The sequence below is a fragment of the Scedosporium apiospermum genome (assembly GCF_000732125.1).
Source record: "Scedosporium apiospermum strain IHEM 14462 chromosome Unknown SEQ_SAPIO_0086, whole genome shotgun sequence".
Taxonomy (NCBI): domain Eukaryota; kingdom Fungi; phylum Ascomycota; class Sordariomycetes; order Microascales; family Microascaceae; genus Scedosporium; species Scedosporium apiospermum.
Window position 1 is genome coordinate 1749919 of NW_015971787.1, and position 22969 is coordinate 1772887.

General features: G+C 51.2%; 4 protein-coding genes and 1 pseudogene across 4 annotated transcripts; 3 read left to right on the top strand and 2 right to left on the bottom strand.

Annotated features, from left to right (window-relative positions):
- Positions 1 to 507: 507 nt before the first annotated feature.
- SAPIO_CDS2716 (Inositol-3-phosphate synthase) lies at positions 508 to 2283 on the bottom strand (the record flags this gene model as incomplete). The annotated part of the gene is made up of 3 exons (XM_016785666.1): positions 508 to 817; positions 875 to 1477; positions 1568 to 2283. The coding sequence occupies 3 exons, from the start codon at positions 2281 to 2283 to the stop codon at positions 508 to 510; spliced, it is 1629 nt and encodes a 542-aa protein (XP_016645042.1).
- Positions 2284 to 9069: 6786 nt separating this feature from the next.
- SAPIO_CDS2717 (LIM domain-containing protein) lies at positions 9070 to 11474 on the top strand (the record flags this gene model as incomplete). The annotated part of the gene is made up of 3 exons (XM_016785667.1): positions 9070 to 9187; positions 9279 to 9377; positions 9457 to 11474. 3 exons carry the CDS (start codon positions 9070 to 9072, stop codon positions 11472 to 11474), a joined length of 2235 nt encoding a protein of 744 aa, XP_016645043.1.
- Positions 11475 to 12580: 1106 nt separating this feature from the next.
- On the bottom strand, positions 12581 to 15853 carry SAPIO_CDS2718 (annotated as a pseudogene; the record flags this gene model as incomplete).
- Positions 15854 to 17094: 1241 nt separating this feature from the next.
- On the top strand, positions 17095 to 17663 carry SAPIO_CDS2719 (uncharacterized protein; the record flags this gene model as incomplete). The annotated part of the gene is made up of 3 exons (XM_016785668.1): positions 17095 to 17232; positions 17300 to 17404; positions 17466 to 17663. 3 exons carry the CDS (start codon positions 17095 to 17097, stop codon positions 17661 to 17663), a joined length of 441 nt encoding a protein of 146 aa, XP_016645044.1.
- Positions 17664 to 20557: 2894 nt separating this feature from the next.
- SAPIO_CDS2720 (uncharacterized protein) lies at positions 20558 to 22703 on the top strand (the record flags this gene model as incomplete). The annotated part of the gene is made up of 9 exons (XM_016785669.1): positions 20558 to 20667; positions 20859 to 20928; positions 20998 to 21023; positions 21083 to 21158; positions 21225 to 21329; positions 21598 to 21861; positions 21947 to 22225; positions 22376 to 22463; positions 22531 to 22703. 9 exons carry the CDS (start codon positions 20558 to 20560, stop codon positions 22701 to 22703), a joined length of 1191 nt encoding a protein of 396 aa, XP_016645045.1.
- Between the last annotated feature and the right edge of the window lie 266 nt (positions 22704 to 22969).

Consider the following 22969-nt stretch of genomic DNA (forward strand, 5'->3'; position numbering starts at 1 on the left):
AAAGTTATCTTCTTTACATTCTTAGATAGGAATAGGAATCGAGCATACAGAACGTTATGTTTTTTTTTTCTTGTTCTGTTAATCGATTGAAATGCCCACAAGCGAAGTCTCGGATGACACAGATTATTTCATCAAAATTAATGACGAATTGTTCCGAACCAACTTCCAACAATACTTACTTCACTTGTGCCAAAACTAGCAGTGCAGAAACCACATTCAATACAACATCACACCAATTACATATTAAGCACTAAGGCAAGGTCACGTTGTGATAAATATAAAATATCCGATAGCGACAGCGTATATTTAACCATAGCTAGCTTGGGGCTGTTAAAATATCCTCCCCATCCCTTTCCTTGTCCAAAACATCCAAAAGTGAGCGGCAGGTCAGACTTGGTTTGTAAGTTGAAAACCAACTAGAAAAAAGTCCAACCAAGATAGCACGTCGGTTCAAGAATGGCAACGAGTTTGAAGGCAGCATCCGAGCCTTCGTGGTCAAGAGAAGACCTAGAAGAGCTTGTGCTCGAGAGTCATCTCGGACTCGGGCTGGAGACCGACACAGGCACGGAAAATGTTGGTCAAAGCGGCACGCTGCTTAGCCAGGGCGTTGATAACAGGGGTGCCAGGAGGGGTCAGGGGAGCCTTGAGCATGTAGCTGAGGATGCTGAGGACGGGGTGGAAGCCCTTGTAGTCGGCAGTGACGGCACCGTCAGACGAAGCAGCCTTCCACTGGATGCGGGTCATGAGCTCAGTAATGACGACGAGATCGATGATCAACGGAGCGGCAAGGAGGGAGTCCTCGCAGACGTTGAAGATCCTAGAAATCAGGGTGTTAATAGAGTCTACAATAACCAAGTATCTGGGTGATACTCACGAGATAGTCTGGTGGCCACCCATGAAAATGTCGGCATAGTACTCATCGAGAGCACGCTTGTTGTCACCAACAGCGGGCATGTACTTGATAACAACGGTGTGGTCGGGGTGCTCGTGGGGCTGGTACAGGACAGAGTTGGCCTCGACCATGTCATCAACGACGTTGGACTTGGAGATCTCCTTGGATCGGAACTGCTTGTGGGAGCTCAAGTTCTTTCCGTCGTTGTTTCCGAGATGGTTGTAGCTGGCAATGGAAGTGAGCTTGATACCGGCATTGATGAGGAAGTCAACCAAGGCAGACTTCATCTTAGTCTGGCCCGACTTGAAATCGTCACCGCCGATGTACGACTTGTGCTTCTCGGCAAGCTCAACGCATCCAGGAACGAAGGTGTTCTGGGGAGAACCGTTGATGAAGGGAACGCCGTCAAGGATACAGGCAACAGCGAAGATGGTGGAGGGCGCGACCTCCTCATGGCCGTTTTCGATGGCCTTGAGGAGGTTGTCAGCAGTGTCATTGACACCCTCGATGATGTCGGCATAACGCTCGGTGTTGGCCGTCCACTGGACAATGACCTTGTCCAAGCCATTGGCAGTCTTGAAGTCCCTATAGGTTTATGGTCAGATGTTTGTAACCCTCACGTCACCCACTTGAAATGGGTGGGGAAACGCGGTGTCAAGAAACGAGAGAACTTACTGGATCTGCTTTCGGATCTGCTCGACGTGGGCGTTGCAAGCCTTGGTACCGGGGATCAGGTTGTCAGCCCGATCTTCCTGGTTGGCGGCGATGAAGTCGGGGTAATAGATGCTGGGAAGAGGAGTCATGGTGGCCATCTCCTTCCTGATCTGGTCCTTGAGGGTGGGCTCGAGGACCTGGGCACGATCCATGGCGGCGGCAAGGTTGAGGGAGCTAATGTCCCAACCGCCAACGACGATGTCGTTGGGATGAACCATGGGAAGGATGTCGTGGAAAGGAATGTTGACGTCCTGGTTGGTCTCAGCATCGGTACCGAGCTTCATGGTAGAGCCCATGAGGATGGAACCGTAGTAGTTGGACTTCTTGGTTCCCTCGCGGGTCTGCCAGGTGAGGCCACGGCGGTTGGCAATGATACCAGCGGTAACGGTAGAACCGTTGTTTCCGCCCCAACCGACAAGCATGACACCGATCTTGGGGACCTTACGTTCGACCTTGAAGTCATAGACGGTCTCCTGGGGAGTGGCGACATACTGGCCGTTGGCGTCCTTCTTGACCTGGGTAGTGCGGTAGGTGTACTTGGACTTGATTTCCGAGTCGGTGTAGACGACGTCGGGGGAATTGACAATGAAGAGCTGCTTGGGGGCAGCGGAGGAGGAGGAAGCGGCGTGCTCGAATCCGTTCGCGGAGCTCGCGTCAATCTCAGCGTGAGGGGCCATTGTGAGAGTTTGAGGGGGCCGTTTGACGTGTTCTTGAAGATTTATGAGCAAATGAGATTGCTACGCTGGATATCTAGAGACCGATTTATTTGGTCTCAACTGAGTCCGCTGAAGCGCCGGTGGCAGAGCAGCGGGCTCCGGCGAACGGATGATGCACGCTAGATTCAACAGTGTTAGTACGCACGAAAAAAAAGAAAAAAAAAAAAGTCACAATACAGGCCATATCTGTGAGAGGCCTTTCGGAGAACGAGCAAGACTTACGAGTTAAGAAGGTTGGAGAACGTCTTGACGACTGAGGCGACCGAGGCAGCTAGTTCCTCGACCGCGATTGCTGGGCAAGAATTGGAGTTGAGGGGGTGAGATGTGAACGACGAAATGTCGAGAAGGTTGTCACCGAGCAGGTGGATAAATTGACTACTAGAAGTAGGGGTAGGGAGAAAGAAAATATCTCAAAGACTGGTGATCGGTACGGTTGATGAGCTAGAGGAGCGGTTTGTAGGAAGAAGGGGGGAGACGACGGCTCATATATACTTTGGGGGTTTGCGGATCCCCTGGCGTGAACATGTGAGCAGGAACGGATTTCGTTCGTGGCCGGTACGAAGTACGAAGCAGGCAGCACGGCGTCGGTAACGATGGAAGTAGAACTACACTACACTAGACAAGGAAAGGCGGCAACAGCCAGGAGCAGAAAAGAGTAGCATCAGGGCAACAATATCGCAGACGCACAGGAGAGGGGCCCAAGGGAAGAATCAATTGCATGAGCACGCCACGTCGGTAGTGAAGATGGCCCGCTTGGTCCAATGAAGATAGTGTAGTCAAAGTGTAGTGTAGTTGACGGAGGAGTGTCCACTGCCGCACACGATGTGATTGACGTAAACTAGCGTATATTCCAGAGATCGACTAGTTTGGGCACTCTTACTTCGCGTGGCGGTGAGGAGGTCCAGGATCGTATGTCGTTGCTCAGGCACTACGAAGTAAACTAGGAAGCAGGAACTTGACGGAGCGTAGTGTAAGTTGAGAGTGGGAACGCGAGTTGAGGAGGGGCCACTCTTTTGACCCCGCTATGGTTTGAATCCTCCACAACACAAAATGAACACACCAGACGGCACGAGAGGATCGTGTCAACAGCGACGTAGAAACTTGAACTTCAAGTTCTGCTCCGTACACGAGGCAATTGTCATACAGCCAAGTGTGCTGGAATCTACTGATCAATCATTGACTCCGAGTCTCGACTCCGAGCCCCCCTCTCCCAACAACCGATCGATTGATTGATCAATTGAACCGAGGGGGAAAGACAACAATAGAGTCTAGACCCCTCCTTGAAATTGGGAACGCCCCCATTTTTTGCCCCGCCAAAATGGAGATAACATTGAAAACAGATCGAATCACGGATCCAATTCGACCAATCCAAACGTCATAATTGAGCTTTAGTTGGCTTGGCGAAATTGGCACGGGAAACCACAACCGGGGACCGTGAGGACAATTGGAGGCAGCGCACTTTGACACACACCACACCATAATAATTGAACCCTACAGACATAAACTAAGTGTCCGAAGCACGATTTCCGAAGTACCATGAGGTAATAGTCTTTCTTGTCCTGGAAATACTACACTAGACACCAGGGACAGAGACGACCAGCACAGGCGGCATCATCATGTACTTTGTAATGTACACTGCAATCCTTCATATTCATCAATGATAGATTCGATCGCCTGGATCGTGATCTGGCCGTGTTCCATTTGCAGTACTTCGTACGTGATAATGAATAGTATTGTTAGCTGAGGAAGCTGAGACGCCAGCCGAGGTTCTATGGAAGATGATTCCGCGCTGGAAATTGACTCTCGAACTTCTGCAAGTTCTGCCCCATCCCAAGTGCAAATTCCCTCGTAGAACACACTAGTCGAAGCCTATGGATACGACTAACGGCGAGTCCCGTGTGGATGGGATGATGGTGAAGGGACAAAAGGAGCACCTTGGGGTGTGCGAAGACTGCGAAGTACGAAGCAGACGCCGATGGAGTGGTCGCTCGGGTCGCAATTAAAACCCGTCGGGCTGCGAACTTTTGTCTGGGAGTAGTGCGCAGATGGACAAGTGCTGCATGCCCTTTGTTCATCCCGCTCCATGAGGGGAGATTTCAATGAATATCCGCGATAGGCTCTTGATCTAATATTCCGCTGGTCTTCGTTCGGAGCCTTTCGCGTCCAATAGGCGCTGGCACCCGTTCCGAGGGCACAACAATCACCGAGCCATCCGAAAAAAATATGGGGCACTCCCTTACCGTTCTTCGTACAGGTAAGGGGGCGACTTCGGCCATGGCAAGGGTAGATCCCCGCTCTCTTCCGCTCGTCAGCCACTCAATTGAAGGGGCCAACTGGCTCACCACTTTCCCTGCCCTTCATTCATACTAATACACAGATTTACAACCTCAGCAGACTTGCCTTTCGGCACTGCTCCCTCAAAGGACATGATGAAGTAAAAGGCTTGGGGTCGCCCGCTATCCATCAGTTGTCCAGACTAATGGGCTTCTATCGGTCTTCCACACCTTCTAGGCACTCCCAGCCCGATGATCGGACTTGCTTTTATACCCGTGGATGTTTCCTCCGTACATATTTCGTGGCATCTTTCTCGAATAAAAGCGATCCTGCCGAGTCCCTCAGACTGTGGGGACAGAAGCAGAAGGCCACATTGCGCATTGCTTGACGTGTAGTGTCCACGACCTCAGGCTCATGCATGCACACTGTAGTAGAAGTACGAAGTAGTGGAGTGGAGAGAGGCCCTTGGCGAGTGATAAGGTGCCGCTCCTCTGCGTCCCCCGCCAAAGTCGTTGACGTGGCCGGTTAAGGCAAGCGGAGTTCGCCAACAACTTGTGCCGCGAAAACGTGGTGAATGGGAGAGAGGCATACGACGTATAAGCAGAGGTAATGAGCGGGAGGCACGGAGTTGTAGAGCGCTGGTCGCACAGAATGGCATTTTTGACAGACTCTGCTCATGCCCCCATGACGCAGGAACAAGCCACGTACGAAGTACGGATATTTCGTAGTGGTGGTGATGGTGGTGGTGGGTGGTGATGGAAAATCGGGAAGTCTTGCGCGTGACTTGAACCACATCCGGCATTGTGTCATGCTGGCGCCTCCTCTCGATATAAAGATGCCTCAATGATGCTCTCGAGTCTCGACCGACAGCCATCCGCTGTTGCCGCCGCCGGGGCCGCTTCTCATACGCTCCGCCCAACTTTGATGTTCCTGTCCAACCATCTCCTCTTACTTCTTACTTGTATGCAACCATTCTCCCACATGCCAAATTTAGCCTGTACATAATAACAAGTGTGGGTGGTGGTAACAGGGCGAGAGTCTGGAGCGGTGCAGAATGGAAACTGGTGGAAACTGTTCCTGCACAGAAGGACGCCCTCGACACTCAGATTGGTCATGCCGTCGACGAGTGTAGTAATTATAGTATCGCAAATGGCTGGCGGATCAGGAGTGCCTGCATATATTTCGCGAAGAGGACATCATAGGGAAGCCCTTCGGATAAAATGGCTTCTTGGCTCTGTGTGGAATGTGGAATGCATGGAATGGCATAATACGAGGTAGATAAAATATTTTGGCAAAAGTGACTAGAGACATCAGATCTGCTCTCCGGCGTTCCATGTCGATGATCGTCAAGACAGGTAAGAGGTAAAGTAAGAATGGGTCGGACATGCGCGAGGCAGTGCCTTTGGCAATCTCCATGATTTTCGGGGGCCGAGGGCACGGCAATGTTGCAGCTGAAGACTGGATGAATATTTCCCTGCAAAATGGTCATGGGTGGTGTCCAACTTGAGCAGCCCTGGCCTGAAGTAGAAACCCCTTACTTCATAGACATGCCCTCATGGAAGGCAGTCTCTCGCCTGCTTTGTACTTCGTAGCCTGCCCCGGACAGTCGTGTGAGATGGTGATGTTGATTGATGGATTGGAAGTAAAGAGTGGTCATCTACTTGTATGACCGCTCTTGTATAATAGCCCATCAACAGCGAAATCAACAGCATATCTATCGATCAATGTGCCTCTTTTCTTTGCGTGGATTTCATGGGTCGACACGGCAATTAAACCTATAGAATAAAGACTAAATTCAAGAGTGAGCTCGATTTGACACTTCGACCATCTCCATTCAGCCAACAAAGGGGTTTGTGCAGGTATGAAGTACAAAGCAGGCCCCCTTGCCGAAGGAAAGCGTTCTTTGCAGATCAGTTGGCATGGCTACCTCGTACTAAAAGCGCAGGGACCCCTCGGCTTCTGTATCTGTACGAAACATGAAGTATTATTGATGTGGCTTCTCTCCTGGACAGGCAGATGTGAAGTACTTTGCGGATGACGAGATACACTCGGTGGTTGGTCGCTTTGTTGCAGCGACCAACCTCGAATCTGAGAGCACGAACCTGTTCAGCCACAGATTCTGTGCCTCGTCCGGCTTAGAAGCAACGATCCAATCGATTTGATCACTTCTCGGGGCACGTCCCCGACATGGATACTACGGAGTACAGTGTACTTTAAAAAACGAAGTACGAAGGAGATGCGTAGTGTACTTCGTACTCCAGAATGCAACATGTGGACGCAGGTACTTCGTATTCCACTGTTTAAATCACATATCTCCAAGTATCTTGGTACTTGGATGTGATTGTTTCAAGCAGTTAATCCCTGTCCTGGACTCCTGGGGTACGCATACTGCGAGAAGGGACAAGGAAGTGGAAAGTACGAAGTAGACAAGTTCACTCTGACCTTGCCGTCATTGTTGGTGAGAAACGAACGCATTGCAAAGACAGCAGAGAAACATCAGTGTTTGGTGCAATGTGGAGCGAGTCCAGTGTGATTTCAAAAACGAATCCTTCATCTAGCATCTGCATTTTGGACCAAGCCCAGATTCCATCCCGCCGGAGTGTACTTCCTACAATTATGAAGGACCCCTTCATAGTTTAGATACGAAGTAATCTTAATTCATACGATTACTTCGTACAAGTGCGAATGCTACAGGTGCTAAATATACTTCGTACTTCGTCCATCATGGATAGCGCACATTTCTGCTTGTTAGTGGACAACTGATAGCAACGGACCTGGTCAGATGGCCGCTCATCGATATATCTCACCGTTGTGGCGCTCTGCAACTCTCTCCTTTGTCCATCGTCGCCTGCGTGCTAATCCCAGCCTGGTCAAGCGTTGCCCAATCACGAAGACCCCCGTTGCCAAGAGAGCATTGAAACATGGATTTTAATAATAAACTAGTCCGAAGGGTGGAGTTGCGGTCTGTCGAATACTACCAAGCACGGGGGAAATCTCGCTCCCTGTACAAAGGTTACAAAGGGATGAAGCAATTATTATAGTGTCCTGGCAATCTAAGGACGGCGAGATAATGAGAGAATGGTTGATATCCCCCAATTGATTGGAGAAACGATGCAAGCAATAAGAATCGGTGGCCGGCTGTCCCCAGGAACCGCCGGTATTGATTTCATTGCCCTGTCGTGTCTCTGAACCTCCGTCAAGCGTTTCTGGTCCGTCATTCGCTCAGAGCAGCTTCCTCGAAGAGAGTGCCTCATCTTGGATCCATCTCAGATATATTGTGAATAGGCCCTCATTTACACCAGTAAAGCCGAACGAACACAAGCAATGCCTATGGTTTCCAACAGCTCTTCATCTTACACCGTCCGATACTGAGCTTGCCCATCGAGGCATGTCGCATTCAATGTAAACAATCAGCAATGCATCAAATGTAGTATTTCCTTCGTGCAAGGTCAATCTCGAGACGTTGCACTGGCTGTACTTACTTGTATTTCTTCTACTCAAGCGACTGTGACTCTGAGTCCGTCTCCTCCCTCTGGACTCTCCCATTCACCTCCAGTCCCTCTCGAGTCTCGACGACACACAACATCCTCAGGTCACTCTGGCTGTTTCTCGTGTCGCCCTTTTCTCCACGCGCCGCCCCGCTGCCAAACTGGGCCAAGTTTTGATCTTCCATCTTCGTCCACCGGTGTCGTGTCAAATTGGTCCAACTCTCCTCCCACCTCACAGCAAGACTCCCGTTTTCCTCCTCCCATTCCCCAGACGGGCCAGACCAATTGCTCTCGTGAGACAACTTGAACCCGTTCCAAAGAATACTAATACAAATCATCTGCAAGTACTCACACTTGCGCGGAGGAATAGGGCGCAGGGTCCATCAACGCCACAGGAACATCCAGCATCCGTGCATTTCTCTAACGCACGCCCGGAGCCTGTGACCAGGGGGTTGGCCTCGACCGCACACCCTCTCCAACTTCGAGACACATCCAGTATCAGCTAGCACATCTTCTCCAGCTCTCCGCACTTCTCATCTTTACCCTCTCGGATCCCATTCTTGGAAACACGCCCAGCGCTTTTCCGGCCTCTTTTACCTGTTTATTTCCTTGGGTGATCCATTGGGGTTGGTATCAAATCTTCAGCCCTTACATATCCGCCATACGAACTCCGTCGAAGACAGCCCGTCTCCATTTCTCGTGTCAAAGTAGCTCAGTGTCTCCCAGGACTGTCGACGAAGGAAAAGATCCGTCGTCTGCAACTCTACGATATCTGGACGCCGACGTTGCCCGCTAAACTTAAACTTGTCATTTACGCTCTGTAACGAGGCCGCAATCCACGACTTACACATCCATCCCAACGAATTAATACAATCTCGATCGAAACAAACCTTCTCTTTTTTTAAGTCGCCGGGGCCTTCCCTCGCCGATGTCCCGCGTGCTCCAGCTCAAAGATTGACGCCGAGAGGACAGGATTTTCGGCAACATGGCGACGCTCCCCAGAGAATCAACATTCTTGCCTACGATAAAATGCTCGACATGTGGCCGCCAGATTGAAATCTCCCTTATGGGTGACCACTTGTGTGGTCAGCCCGAGCCCCAGAGTATGTTTTTTTTTTTTTTTTTTTTTTTTCTCCTAAGGGTTCTTTCGCCTAGATCAACTGCGAGTTCCTCTCAAGCTCACTCATTACATAGCATCCTCGCCCACTACAAATGGGTCCTGGTCGAGGTTCGGAGAGCCCATGCCAGCAAAGACCGAGAGGCTTCCTCCTCGAGTAGATACGAACGCTGCGAGTAAGCAAACTCCCGTCGGAGCTGACTAGAACTATCTATAGCCCCGGCCAAGAAGACAACTACTAACATGCCAACTAAGACGGTGGTTACATGCGTCCTGGCCAACTAACTCCAGTGAGCACGTCGAGTGGATCTCGAAGCCTTTCACCAAGGACACCCGATGGCCGATCAGTTGGTAGTCGCGGCAACGATTTCTTCGAGCCAACCATTGCTAGCGATTTCGACTCCACGTCACAGGATAATCGACGACCGGGTGGGTATGGGGGCTTCTCCGAACGAGACGACTATGATGTTGACCCGTTATACCCGCCGTCGAGCCCAAAGAGGCAGCAGCCAACCCTTTCGCAACGGATGAATACCATTGCACCTGGGCCCTTTGATGTGGCTGGCCAGAGGGGTGCCCCGCGCAATGCCTTTCCCTCGAGGGACGTCCAAGATTCGACCACTTACGGCCGTGCGGGCTCTAGCATCGATCGACCGGGCACCGCTGCTTCCAACAGATCAGGCATGTCGTCAGCGAGCAACAACAATTCCGGTGCCGGCGCCTACTCTCTAAGGGCCCCAAGGAAGAACGGGTATGGAGGTTTTGGTCCGCCGCAGGAGCAGGACTTTGAACCTGAGCCCTTCGGCACAAATAGCCGCTCGGGGACCTTTCCAAGGTCTAATAATCCCGCCGAACCCCCAACGAGAACTCCGTCCGCGCCCGGCCCGCGCCCTGATCGCTTTAGGTCACGCGGTGAAGATGGCCAATCTTCTCTGCTGGGGCCTGATACGTCCAGGCCGCCTCCACCCCGCAAAAGTCTTGTCCGACCGAGGACATCGGGCAGGGGTGGCACCCCGTCGGTGGATCTTGCTGCGGAATTCGGAATCGGAAATCCCTACCACGCACCCTCGGCATCTATCTCGTCGGCTGTTTCGAGCTACAGCCAAAACAGCACGGCCAGCCCACCCCGGACCGCCTCCAGACGGCTTCCGTCAGGAGGGCGCAAACCATCCGATACCTCTAATATCGATGACTTGATGAGCGACCTACAAGCTTCCATGTCCGAGATGCAGTCTCCACCTCGACTAGAAAGAAACCCCTCGATTGGTTCTAGGGGACGGTCCCGGGACGGCAGATATTCTAGTCGTAGCCGAAGCGCTTCGCGTCCTCGCCAACAAGGACCGGCGTCCTACGACAGACCCAATTTCGATCTTAAAGCTGAAGTCGACCGTTTTAATTACAACGCATCGAGTCGAGACCAAAGCGAACCCAGCTACGGCGGAAGTTTAAGGACTGGAGGTACTAGGAATTTGGCCGACGGGGATCGCCGTGGCCGTGAGATGCCAGGTTCCTATGGATCGTCTATGCCAAGACGTGAGCCATCCCGCGGCCCGCAACCATACCGTGGAATGTGCAAGGCATGTGGTGAGGAGATCCGGGGTAAGAGCATCTCGTCTGCTGACGGAAGGCTCACCGGAAAGTATCACAAGGCCTGCTTCGTGTGCACCACCTGTCGAGAACCTTTTACGTCTACCGAATTCTATGTTTTGAACGACAAACCGTACTGCGAATTGCACTACCACCAGCTTAACGGTAGTTTATGCGGGAGCTGCGGCAGGGGCATCGAAGGGCAATATCTCGAGGATGAATCCCTCGTCAAATACCACGTCGGGTGCTTCCGGTGCGCCGACTGCGGAATGTCGCTTTCCAACGGATACTTTGAAGTGGATGGGAAGTCGTACTGCGAACCAGACGCGTGGCGACGAGTTCAGCAGGCGCCCTCTATGGCCAACGGCTACGGATTAATGCCAGACCCGAACTTGGCAAGCCCGGTTTCCGACTATTCCCCCGCTCGTACCAATCCAATGTCGCCGATGACTCCGGCTTTCCCCCGCCCGCCGCCTGGTACCTTCCCACCCTCGCCTGCCTCGAGCCGCGGCCCCCCCACTCCCATGGGTCTACCGCAACGTCCTGGTGATAGGGGCCTCTCGGGTCCGCCGGGTCCGCCGCGACGACCGATCGGACTGCCTAGAGGACAGAGACTCCCTCCCGGAATGGGCCCGGTTCCACGGCCACGAATGAACAAACGTATGACGAGATTAGGGATGATGTAACGGCCTATGCTGCAGCCCTTCTCTTCCTTTACACTTTCATCTATCATTTTCGTGTCTTCACGATCACTTTTATTTTTTTTAATTACTCAAGTTTGGGCTCAGCAACAACTTCTACACGATTCTTGATTCCTGCTCGGTTCAGGCATACTAGTTACGACCTACCATCTTCTTTAGTTGGCTTTAATACTGTTTCCATACCATCTTTGTTTTGTATTTTCAGTCGGAAGGTCATCCTGGCGCTTGTTATGGGGGGAAGGGAGGGCGTTCATCGCAAACTATGGAGTGGTGGTTCTTCTTTGTGGCTAGGTTCCCTCATTTCAACTACTTATCGGTTCATACCCATTATAAGAGGCCGATGTCTTTTTGTTTCATTCTTGATTATACCCATATTCGGTGCTCGAAACGGGACCGTGATGGCCCGCGGCACCGACGATTCATGACTTGGTTCGCTAGATATCGGGGTTTGGTGCGTTATGATAGCTTCTCTTTCACTCTCTTTCTTCGATCCTTTTTTTTAATTATAGCCGTTGGACACGGTTTCTGGGGAATTTTAGCATCTGACATAGGATAATACAAGTTTTGTGTAGCCACTCTAATGTCTAAACTTGGCCAGGGCGCATATCATTCTTGCTTCGCTGGGCTCCGAATTATGACTGAGAAGAAGTCCAATCCTCTCATATGTTGCACCACATCATAGATAGCCAAAGCCAGAGCCCCATCCCACTCACACTCCCTTGTCCTTGCTCTCCCAGTTAGTGAGCCAGGCGAGGAAGGAAATCGGGGCAGGTTGCCAAATCGTAACAGCATTAAAAGTAAATATATTCCAAAGAATCAAAACTCCATGCGGATAACATATACATACTCCATCATGGGACCGTCCCTTCTTACATATGGCCGCCAGCACGAATGCGATCGCGCCTTGATTTTCACCGCCTATGGCGCCCTGCTCCAAAGCACACCTCTAATGTACATGATGACAAGTGAATCGTTTCTATCGGTCGGGAGGAAGGAAAGAGGGGAAGAAGGGGTCGTTGCCATTATATGTCGGGCAGGCAAACCGGAATCATTAGAAATACAAAACCCCCCAACATCGTTACGCGTCGTATCTAATGCGTCACAATTCTCACGGCCTGGAGTAAGATGCCGAACATCAATCCTCTTGCCACTTCTTCGATCTGAAGACAATCGAATACACGCCCAACTGCCTCGTTGGTCGCCGACTGACCCATAACTCCGGTAAGAGCCGCGGGGACTCCACTTTGTATAAGAAGTTTTCTCGCCTTGGCTCGCAGCTTGTCCTTTTCGTCTTGCGTCATCTCAGCTGGCCAGGCTGCTTTCTCCTCTTCAGTCGGAAGAGAATTCTCACGCAGTTTGCGTAGATGTGCCGCGATCCCAGCATCAGAAGTATTGGTGTCAATCACAGATTTCTGAAGGAGGGACTGGATTGATACTAGCGACGGGTTTCCGGGACGGAGCAGGAACGACTTGGCAGCACCTAGAAGCGTGCGCCGAATATTCCACGCTGAGGACAGAGTGTACAACTCGTTAATGACGGCAAACATGAGCTCCACGGCCACGCTGGCCTCCTGTTCAGACAATGGGGAGAACTGTTTGGGACGCCTAGCCCCGCCCACAGGTGACTGGGGCTTCTTCAGAGTAGTCATGGCAAAGGACGCTTGAATCGATAGGGCATGCAGTGTAGGGCCACCGGAGTTGCCTGGGGATAAGGCACTATCGGTTGTCTTAGATCGTTTGTGCTGCAAGGATCGATGTTCGTAATTATCCGAAATGTCGTTAGGAAGAGGTGGCAGCCTGATGCCGTCAAGGCTTGTAGACGATGGAGATCTGAGGGGAGCGCGGCTCGAACTCCTGCTGTTATTATTACTGCCCCTTGCGCTGTCTGTTCGTTCGCCGTGGGGTCGTCTGTTATCATTGACTTCACCATCCAACTCGAACTGGGAGCTAGGGCGTCGCTCCATCGGCGCAATTTTGCCCGGCTGTGTCGAAATGATGGATGATCTCTGGCTGTCCATGCTATCTCGCGTTTTTTGAGAAAGCGCGGGCGAGGGTAAGCTGTTTACTCTGGGCGGCGTCGAAATCGATAAGCGGCTTGCTCCGTTGGGCGGGGCCTCTCTCAGCGGAGACTGCGTGGACTTCCTCTGCCCCAGACCGATATTACCCAAGACTCCTGTAACACCACCAACCATAGCCTTACCTCCTTGCATGGCGCCCTTCGGCGCGATTGTAAGGACCTCTAGCACATTCTTGCTAAGGGCGTCTAGGCCAAATGATGCGCGGATGTCGTTGCTTTGAGGTAGGCCTTGGTCTTTGTCGAGAAACCGTTTCATACCCTCGCTTTCAGCAAGACTCTGGTACCAACAGGCATCTCGAATGTATCGCTCCAGCTCCCCACGGAGAGAGGACCGGGTGTGCACTTTCCATGTTGGAAGAGTGTTGTGCTGCTCTGTGAATGCAGTTGCCCCAGATATAGTGGCTATGCGACGCAGCACCTCGTGTAGCGTTTCGAAATCAGCATACTTCCTGACAATCATCCAACCCGGAAACTGTGACGAGGACGGTTCAATCTGTATAAGATAGTCCCAGGTAGGTTTGCTCCAGATTCTGCCTTTATCATTTCCAGGGTCATCGTGGATTGTAATAGTGGCATTCCGAAGAGTCAGCGCTACGCGGCGAGGTTCGTCGTTCTCATCCGAGGTGTCTTGCGCCGGGGGAACAATCTGGTCGAAGCTAGTGAACTGATATTTCCTCTTCTGATTTGGAGAAGAGTCGGCAGTTTCTGCCGAAGAGCCCTGTGTAAGTGACTGCGGCGTAGCGGGCGTGCGAGCGCCTTCCCCTTTGCTGGAATAATCGTCCGTGGATGCATCTCTCATGGAGACTTTGTCCAACGATTGGTTTGATCGAGGAGATGTATGACCTGACGAGATCGGAGCCATGTTATGGCATATAATATCATTCAACAGCGGGTCAATGGGGTTGGCAAACTCCTCGGTATCATTTGATAAATTTGCCAAATAGGAGGCTCTCTTGGCCTCTTCTGCAGCAATTATCTCATTCATACGCTTCATCTCTTCCATTGCTTCCTCCATATCCTCGTCCGCTTTGCTGAGCTGTTTTTTATGATGGCCGGGATACTCCTTTCTACCCGAGGAGGAAACCTCGAAGGAGCTAGATCTCACAACAGTTACCGCGCCAGTGTTATTATCGACGTCGGGGAAGACCGCCGTGTTAGAATCCCGACCCGTTTGCATTCCAACATCGATAGCCTGGTTGAAATCGGGCTCGCCGGCTTCAAGTAGATATACTATCCAACCATTGATCCACTCGGGTTTTGAGCAGGTCGACAGAGTGGATTCGAGAAGGACACCCGCAATGATCTCTCGAAGAAACACTCTGGTTACCTCGCAGTCATACGCCTGCCGGTCCAAAAAAGCAAGAAGGTCCTCGGCGATCATTCTAAACTTCGACGCTTGTTGTTTCTGGTTCAACAGATTGGCGAGATTGGAGTCGGGGTTGGACGCAAGATAGTTGTACACTGCATCCACGGGCGTTATGCTCGAGTCGGGGGGCAGTTCGGCGAACGCGGCAGATAGTTCGGAACAGAATACGATAATCATGGACGACGAATTTGTGAGAAAGTCCAAGAAGGCATCGGCAGGCCTTTTACGTGAGAGATGGTTGGCGACTGATATTAGAAATGACGAGAGGAGCTTTCGGCAGGCGAGGGGGAAGGATCGATCCGAGGGAACAATGGGGCTGTACCACCATCTAACATAGTCTCGAAGAACAGCATCAACGAAAGATTTTAGCGCATCGCGCGTCTCAGCCTGGAAGTCATCAAACGATCGCAGGGCAGCGGGGTCCGTATCAGGCGAATCATCGGTTGTCTTCTTCTTCTCAACCTCCCGCATCTGTTCAATCAAGCGAGCTACGACATCGGCGCCTTTCTCCCCTCGGATGGCACGAGAAACATCCGGATGGCTAGATTCGTAGGCGATATAGGCGGCAATACCTCCACAGGCGCCGATCAGAAGAAGTCCTATCTTTCCGAGCGTGAGATATATACAGAAGGAAAGGCCGATCGCCAATGCGCAAAATGTACCAGGTGTTGCAGTGGAGAGGAAGTCGAGAACTCTGGTAACAGGATCTTGAGAAGGATTCGTCGTCGTGGGCTCGGTGTCGGTCGGGGAAGTCGAGCGCTCATCGGTTGGCATCTTTTTCTCGGCAGCGCCGGTGTTCGAGATTGTGTGGAGTACTTCCTGTCCAGACCACGCGACCGACCCATCCTCCACTGGCGCTGCCATATCACGGACGAGGGTGGACTTTAAATTGGTGGGATTGTCTGCCTGTTTCGAAGCCATCGGGATCTCAATACAAATTTAAACGCTCCGGGATGTGTTTCTTGAAACGCATTGTATTATATTCGTCGTCCAGTGCGAAGAATACCGATGGGGCAGATGAACCAGCGGAGGACTCGGCGGATTGTTGCGAAACGGAACGTGAGCTCTGAGGTTTGTCGCTTGGAAGGTGTCTCCAAGAGGGCGTCAAGCGAGTAGAACAGGGAGCGAAGAGTCGGATGCGGTGTGGTTGAGCAAGGATGAGAAAAGCAAAAGCGAGTTGAGGTTGAAAGGAACAAGGAGGTCAATCTTATCACAAGCAAATCAAAAGATTTGATGACCTGGAATTACAGGTCAAGCAATACCGATTAATTGGCGTCCCTTGCCTCGCTAGTTTTGTTCGGGGGTTTTAGAGTACCATGCCAAGGACGGACCGCACGCTACTTTTCATATGTCGGCAGGCGTCGACTGCGTCCTAAATAATATTAGTGGGCAGCACAGGAAGTAATGTACTTCGTATCATGACACTTTTCTCAATTCCCATTTGATCCTTTCTGAACTACGTACTTTGTTTCGAGCTTGAGAAGATGTTTCAAGGTTCAGGTAGGGGTCGCGTGTGCGCACCATGGGATTTGAACCAGAAGTCGTCACCAATGTAGACCAATTTACCCCCTTTCCCACCCCCCCGATCCCGCACTTGGTGAGCGAAAGTCCGATATGTAACCTCGTTATCAATACTCCTTGATATCACTTACAAAGGTACTTCTTAAACCACAACAAATTAACCCAGGGTATCCCCTCCTCTCCAATTGTCAATTATAAACTTACCATCTTCAACGTTTGGTCGCATGGTGTGGTTACGTAAGATGAGTGACAGCAATTGAAGCAATTGCAATTGTACCGAGACTTCTATGATATTTCTTGTGAATTTTTTTTATGGTGCTCTTGCCTGTCTGTCCAAAATTGCGTGTACCAAGACCACACACAATCAAGGGCAAGGGTCGCGTCCATCTTTGAGTGGTCCTGACGTAATGTAATACTTCTTCCAACGCGTACATTGCCTCGCCTCTCCACCCCTCACAATCCGGTCGCGTCTTCACTTCCATTTTCGCTTCCAACCTGTGTGTTTTCCACTCTCACCACCTCACACAACCAGAACAATTTTTGTTGCTCCTATCGCTGTTCTACTATCCGAATAAAAACGCACCCGTCCCGCAAGCATTTAAGTGCAAGGCGGCCCTATTTCAAGCATGGGTCGGAACACAATGAAGCGTCGCGCCAGTATTGACGATGACAGTGGATCCGAGGTTGGTGCTCCAGTTGCGAAGAAATCGAAAAGCGGGCCGTCCTCAAGTCGCATCTCGGATATTCATAAAGACGATGACGGTAACCCATTTTGGCAGGTTTGTGGCCTTCCACCACTATATATCGTCTATGGGAGCACTGCCTCTAATTCGACCTGCACTGCAGCTGCCTAAAAGTCGCAGAGTTACTGTCTCCGAATTCAAGAAGGCCACTTATGTGAATATCCGTGAATATTATGAGAAGGATGGCAAAGTACTTCCGGGGAAGAAGGTATAGCGACCCGTTTCTAAGTGCACGGCTCGAACGACGTCTCTAACGATCATTAATCTAGGGAATATCGCTTAGCTTGGATCAATACAGAGAGTTCTTGAAAGCCATTCCATCCATTAACGCCGAACTTAGAAGAATAACCGGCCAAAGCTTCAATGATCCTGACGATAATTCCCTACCGTCTACCAAGGCGAATCGGTCATCAAAGGCACCATCAAAGTCTAACATCGAGACAACGAGCGACGAGGACGATGCCTAGCAAATTTTCCGAACTGCGGCGTAGTCCAGTGCCTAGTTTCAACGCTCTTGAAAGCCTAGAAACTGTGCCGCTGCAACCAAGCCCGCGAGGAGCTACGACAATATAAACACGCTTCCCCCGCAATATCAAGAGGCTCTCCGTGCTTCTATCCACGAATAGCAACCCGTACGTTCTCCGTACATGGCACTCCCCGGTAGGCTTAAGCTCCCCTATGATGGGCAGACTGAAGTTGTACTCTCCAAATACACGTCACCAACACTAGATCAAGCCCCCCTCGCCGCCGAATCCATCGCCCTTCCTCCCGCGCTAAGGCAGAATTTCCCCAGAGAAGTTATCCGTTAGGAGTTGTCAGTGCCTCTAGTGCTGGTTTTTTTTTCCTTCCTGTTGGACCGAACGCACCAGATGGGTTTGAGATGGAACTAGTTCTCCGACACTTCCAGTTGAGAAGTCGAGATCTTAGGATGACCTACTATAACCGCTACCCAAAGCGAAGAAACGTCTCTCATGTCAACTTGAGACGTCCCAATACTCGATGATTTCCTCCTACTCCACACGGCTCGAGCCTCCCCGGTAGCGGTCATTGCCTTGATGCATGTAGTAACGGGGGAAGTCATTTACACAATCTTGTAAGGTTTATTTTGTCACATAGTGGCATTTGATTAGGTCCGTTCGATGAGAGGAAGTCAATCGCTCAAGTGACCTGTCTGAGCTTCGTTCAGCCTCTTCAGCCTCTTCAGCCTCTTCAGCCTCTTCAGCCTACCGTCTTGTGAGATTTCTGAAGCGAGGATTCCGTGGAACCCGCCCCCAACCCCCGACCCTTGGTAACAATCCTAATATCTCAAGTAGTCCGCTCTATCCTCTGGGGGCTAGCGTGTTATGTACTCTTCGGCAATCATCTTGGGGGTGGAAAGGGGCCATCGCATATTCGCTATTATGTATTGCCGATCATATCAGTGCGTAAATGCAGCCCAGCGCCGCGGAGGATAAGGCTCCAACTCAAGCTATATTTATTGATCAGCCTCATAGAAAGTAACGTCCATCGAAAAACAACGTCGAGGGCGATTAGGGTCACATCAAAGTGGACTATACCATTTCTTCAGCCCCAGGAGAATTGAACGGACCGTTGTCGCGATGGTTCCCCTACTCTTCGTCTCCTGAATTTCCGCCTCGGATGTACATGGGATATACTCCTCTCGGCGCCCAAGTACGAAGTATGTTCCCAACTAGGCATGTATACATGCAATGATATCGTCGCCAACACCACCCACCCATTCATTGCGGGGCTGAATGATTTCACGAGGCTGTTGTATGATGCGCCTCTCATACACGATCATGCTCAGCTCTGTCAAGAGGCATAATATCATTCGATGCGCAGATGTACAACTTTCTATACGTTGCAGGCTTCCTCTAGTTTCGACAGGCCTCCTTGGTATCCCAGGGAACAACCCAAGTGCGATCCGGCCCAAGAGATTCTCCCACAGGACATATGAGATCAGGCAGGACACCACTGAGCAGCCGAAGACAAAATGCGCATATTTTACTTCATCCAAACCATGGAATGTCTCCAGATCATAAGTCCAGAAGGCCGGGAAGCTCCCCGAGCAACCGACGACCCTGCATTTTACATAGATGATTAGGTGGGAGGTCTCTGTTAGGTATTCGAGAGAAGGGACATGAGGACCCCGTAGTTGCATCTTGATCTAAAAAGAGAAGGGGGTGGACGAATAAAAGTAAGTCCTTCTTACGCGACTCGAAATAAATTTTCGAAACATGACAGCGGTAACTATGGAGAAGACTCAACACAGGACTCGGACTATTCTTTGAAGTTCATTCTTAGCCCTCTTCAATCAATAGCTGTGGGCATGACCGGTCATACAATTCCTCCAGGCCTGGGGCCGCTCGGGTTGCTTCGCAAGTTCGCATCGGTGCCAGAGACTTGTTGGTCTTGCGACCAGGTCCCGATTCTTTCCCACCATTGATACTGATCTCAAAATACTTTTTGGACATGATATTACCCAGGAGCACTCGGCAGTCCCAAGTCCTGTTCGTGCTTGGGACATGCACGGGAAAGCGCAGGATCCTCCGATCGGAAAGTTTATTTACGTCACTGCCGGTGCCTTGGTTGGTGCTCCCCCTGACAAAAGTCCGCTTCTAATCATCAGCTACGAGCTGTGGGCTGTTTTGATGGTCCGAGTGCAGTGCAACGTTATTACTGTAGCACTGTCGGGTTGTTTTACTAGCGTAAGTTTCAACCGCAATGTTGTCCACTTGCCGTGCGGGGAGTAGGGGAACCTCGTTGTTCCTTTCGACGTCGTATGAAAGTACACTACTTCGTACATCTGATTCTGTCCTCTTTCCTCCTTCCTCTTGGAGAGCAATTAGACTCTTTAAAACAACGGAAGCAACGCAGTATTCCTTCATATATCATGACCCCGCCCGGGTTGGAGCGGCCCGATCACCCTTTATCCCGCTCATCTCCCTTCCGTCTTCAATTGGGCTGGGGATCAGAGAATCAGAGGCGTTTGCTCTGCCGTCCCCATGAAAGTAATGTGCAATGGGGGTAGGCGTTTTGTTCCCGAAATTGCGAGGGTATAAGAGTCAAATAATGCGAAAGGGGCAGCAAAAGGATGGCATGGGAAAAGGGGAAGAGGAGAGGGGGGGAAGAAGGTCATCAGAAAGCGGGAGAGGTTGGAACTGTGTGACCCGCAGTCAAGTATAGCAGCGGCTGGCTTTGATATAATATTATCCTCCGCCATCCCAAATCTTCTCCCGTCTTCTCATCTAGTCGCTCTGCCGTAGCCACCACGATTTCCGCTCTTCGCTCGCCGACCCTAGGTTTCTTCGCCGCCCTCTCTCGTCGTAGTTTTGCGAGTTTGCACTCGGTCAGAGCCACGATGGCGGAACCAAGAAAACACGATGCCGATCATATCTCCCTTCCTCGTTCCGGATCTGAAGATACGCCTAACAAATCTAGTCAGGGTCTTCCTTCTCAGGCGCCTGGGAGGTTAGTAGCCCCGGAAATCATTCGAGCCATGACGCCGGAACGTCGAGCGGAGGTAGAGGCAGCCTTGGTAGCCAAATTGGATTTACGCATGAGTGTCTTGATATTGGCTTATATTACGAATTATTTGGACCGGTATGCTCTCGATTCTCGTTGCAACCATCATATTTCTCATAAACTTACACGTTCGGCAGAAACAACATTGCTGCTGCTGCCCTCGCTGGATTAAAAGATGAGCTCGACTTGAAGGGGAACCAGTTTCCGGTACGTCTCACTCGAGATAGCAAGGTATCCCCTGATAGTTGACACTAACCAGCCCGCCGAGAACCCTAGACTGCGGTTAGCATCTTGTTTGTAGGGTAAGGGGAAATAATTCTAGAGCTCCCGAGAGGCGCTTGCTGGACTAACCTCTCACCAGATATCTACTCATGCAGGTACCTTCGAATCTCTTTCTCAATAAGATTGGGAAGCCCGCCATTTACCTTCCAACGGCGGTACGTCTTTTCAATCGACCCCCTACCCAGGCCGCCTTCGAGGTGAGGTGAGCTAATTATGGTTAGATGGTAATCTGGGGGGTTATTTCAGCGGCTACCGCAGGAGTCCAAAGTTATGGGGGACTCCTCACCGTCCGTTTCTTCTTGGGCTTCGTCGAGGCTGCGTTCTTTGTACGTTCTTCTCATAGCTGCCGTCATTTTCTCTTCCACCCACCAACAGAAAACCAACCCCCCCCCCCCCCCCCCCCCCCCCTTTTTTTTTTCTTTTTATTCCCCCAGACTTGTTGTTCTTCAGGCTCATAAGTTGTAGCCTGGCTGTCTGTATTATCTTTCATGTTGGTACATTCGATCCGAACTGGGACTCCGGACGACGCTTCTCTATTCTGGCGCTCTCATTTCGGGAGCCTTCTCGGGTCTTATCTCGGCTGGGATCACAAAGAATATGGATGGGGTGCGAGGATGGCGCGCCTGGCGATGGTTGTTTCTCATAGAAGGTGTCATTACCGTCTTCATCGCCATTGGCATGTACTTTATACTGCCCAACTTCCCGCGTACGACAACCTGGCTCAGCGAAGAGGAAAAAGCGGTAGCGATCTGGCGACTGCAAGAGGATGTAGGAGAGGACGATTGGGTAAGCAGCGAAGATCAGTCACTTTGGCGAGGATTCAAACTGGCATTAGAAGATGTTAAGACGTGGGTGCTGGTAAGTTCGGTTGCCAATCGCGCTCGAAGGCAGTGGCGTTTGATTCGATAGGGCGATGTTGCTCACACATTCTACTGGTCTGCAGCTCCTCCTTGTATTTTGCATCGTTGCAAGTGGATCCATCACCAACTTCTTCCCGACGGTCGTCAAGACTCTGGGCTACGGTGATGTGCCGACTCTCCTCCTGACCAGCCCACCTTACGTCCTTTGCTTCATCGTGACGTGCCTCAACTCGTGGCATGCCGACCGCACTGGTGAAAGATATTTCCACATCGTATTGCCTCTCATGGTTGCCGTTGCCGCCTTCATCCTGGCAGCGAGTACGACGACGATGGTGCCTCGGTATATCAGCATGATGCTCATGGTATGTGTCCACTAGCAAATCCCGTCGGAAATCGGGAAGGGCAATCTGGCGGCCCCACAGCGGCGGAACTGCCGTATTCGGCGAAGGTTCACACTAAAGCTCAGCCGTGCTAACCTGAGCTATGCTTGACTAGTTGCCTGGTATTTATAGCGGATATACAACCTCACTGGCCTGGATATCGAACACACTCCCACGACCGCCGGCAAAAAGGGCAGCGGCGCTCGCGTTCATCAACGCAGTGAGCAATTGCTCGTCCATCTATGCATCATATCTGTACAAAGACGATATGGGCCCACGCTACATAGGCGCGTTTGTACACAATTGCGTCGCGTGCTTCGTGGCGGCGTGTGCGGCGACGATCCTCCGGTTGATTCTGATGAGGCTGAATAAGAAGCTGGAAAGAGGGGAGCATGTCAAGGGTGCCATCAATGCTGTTCCTGGCGAGGCGTCTGAGCACGGGTTTAGGTTTAGGCTATGATATGTTGGGGGGAACTGTAGCTTTGAGTGGGGCAAGTCCCATCAAAAAGGGGCGGAAACCTACGAAATCCACAAGTTAAAGTCTCAACTTTTTAAAAGGATCTAATCCGACTGGAGAACCCAACTTGTATGCCAAAGCGATGGAAAGGCCACAGTGCACGATACTACTAGTAGTCGTGCGGTGCTGGCTGGGCGGCGCGAGCCATGTATGGGGGTGCTCTCGCAGTTAATGCTTCAATGGTTGTGCTCTTTCCCTTTTCCCCTTCG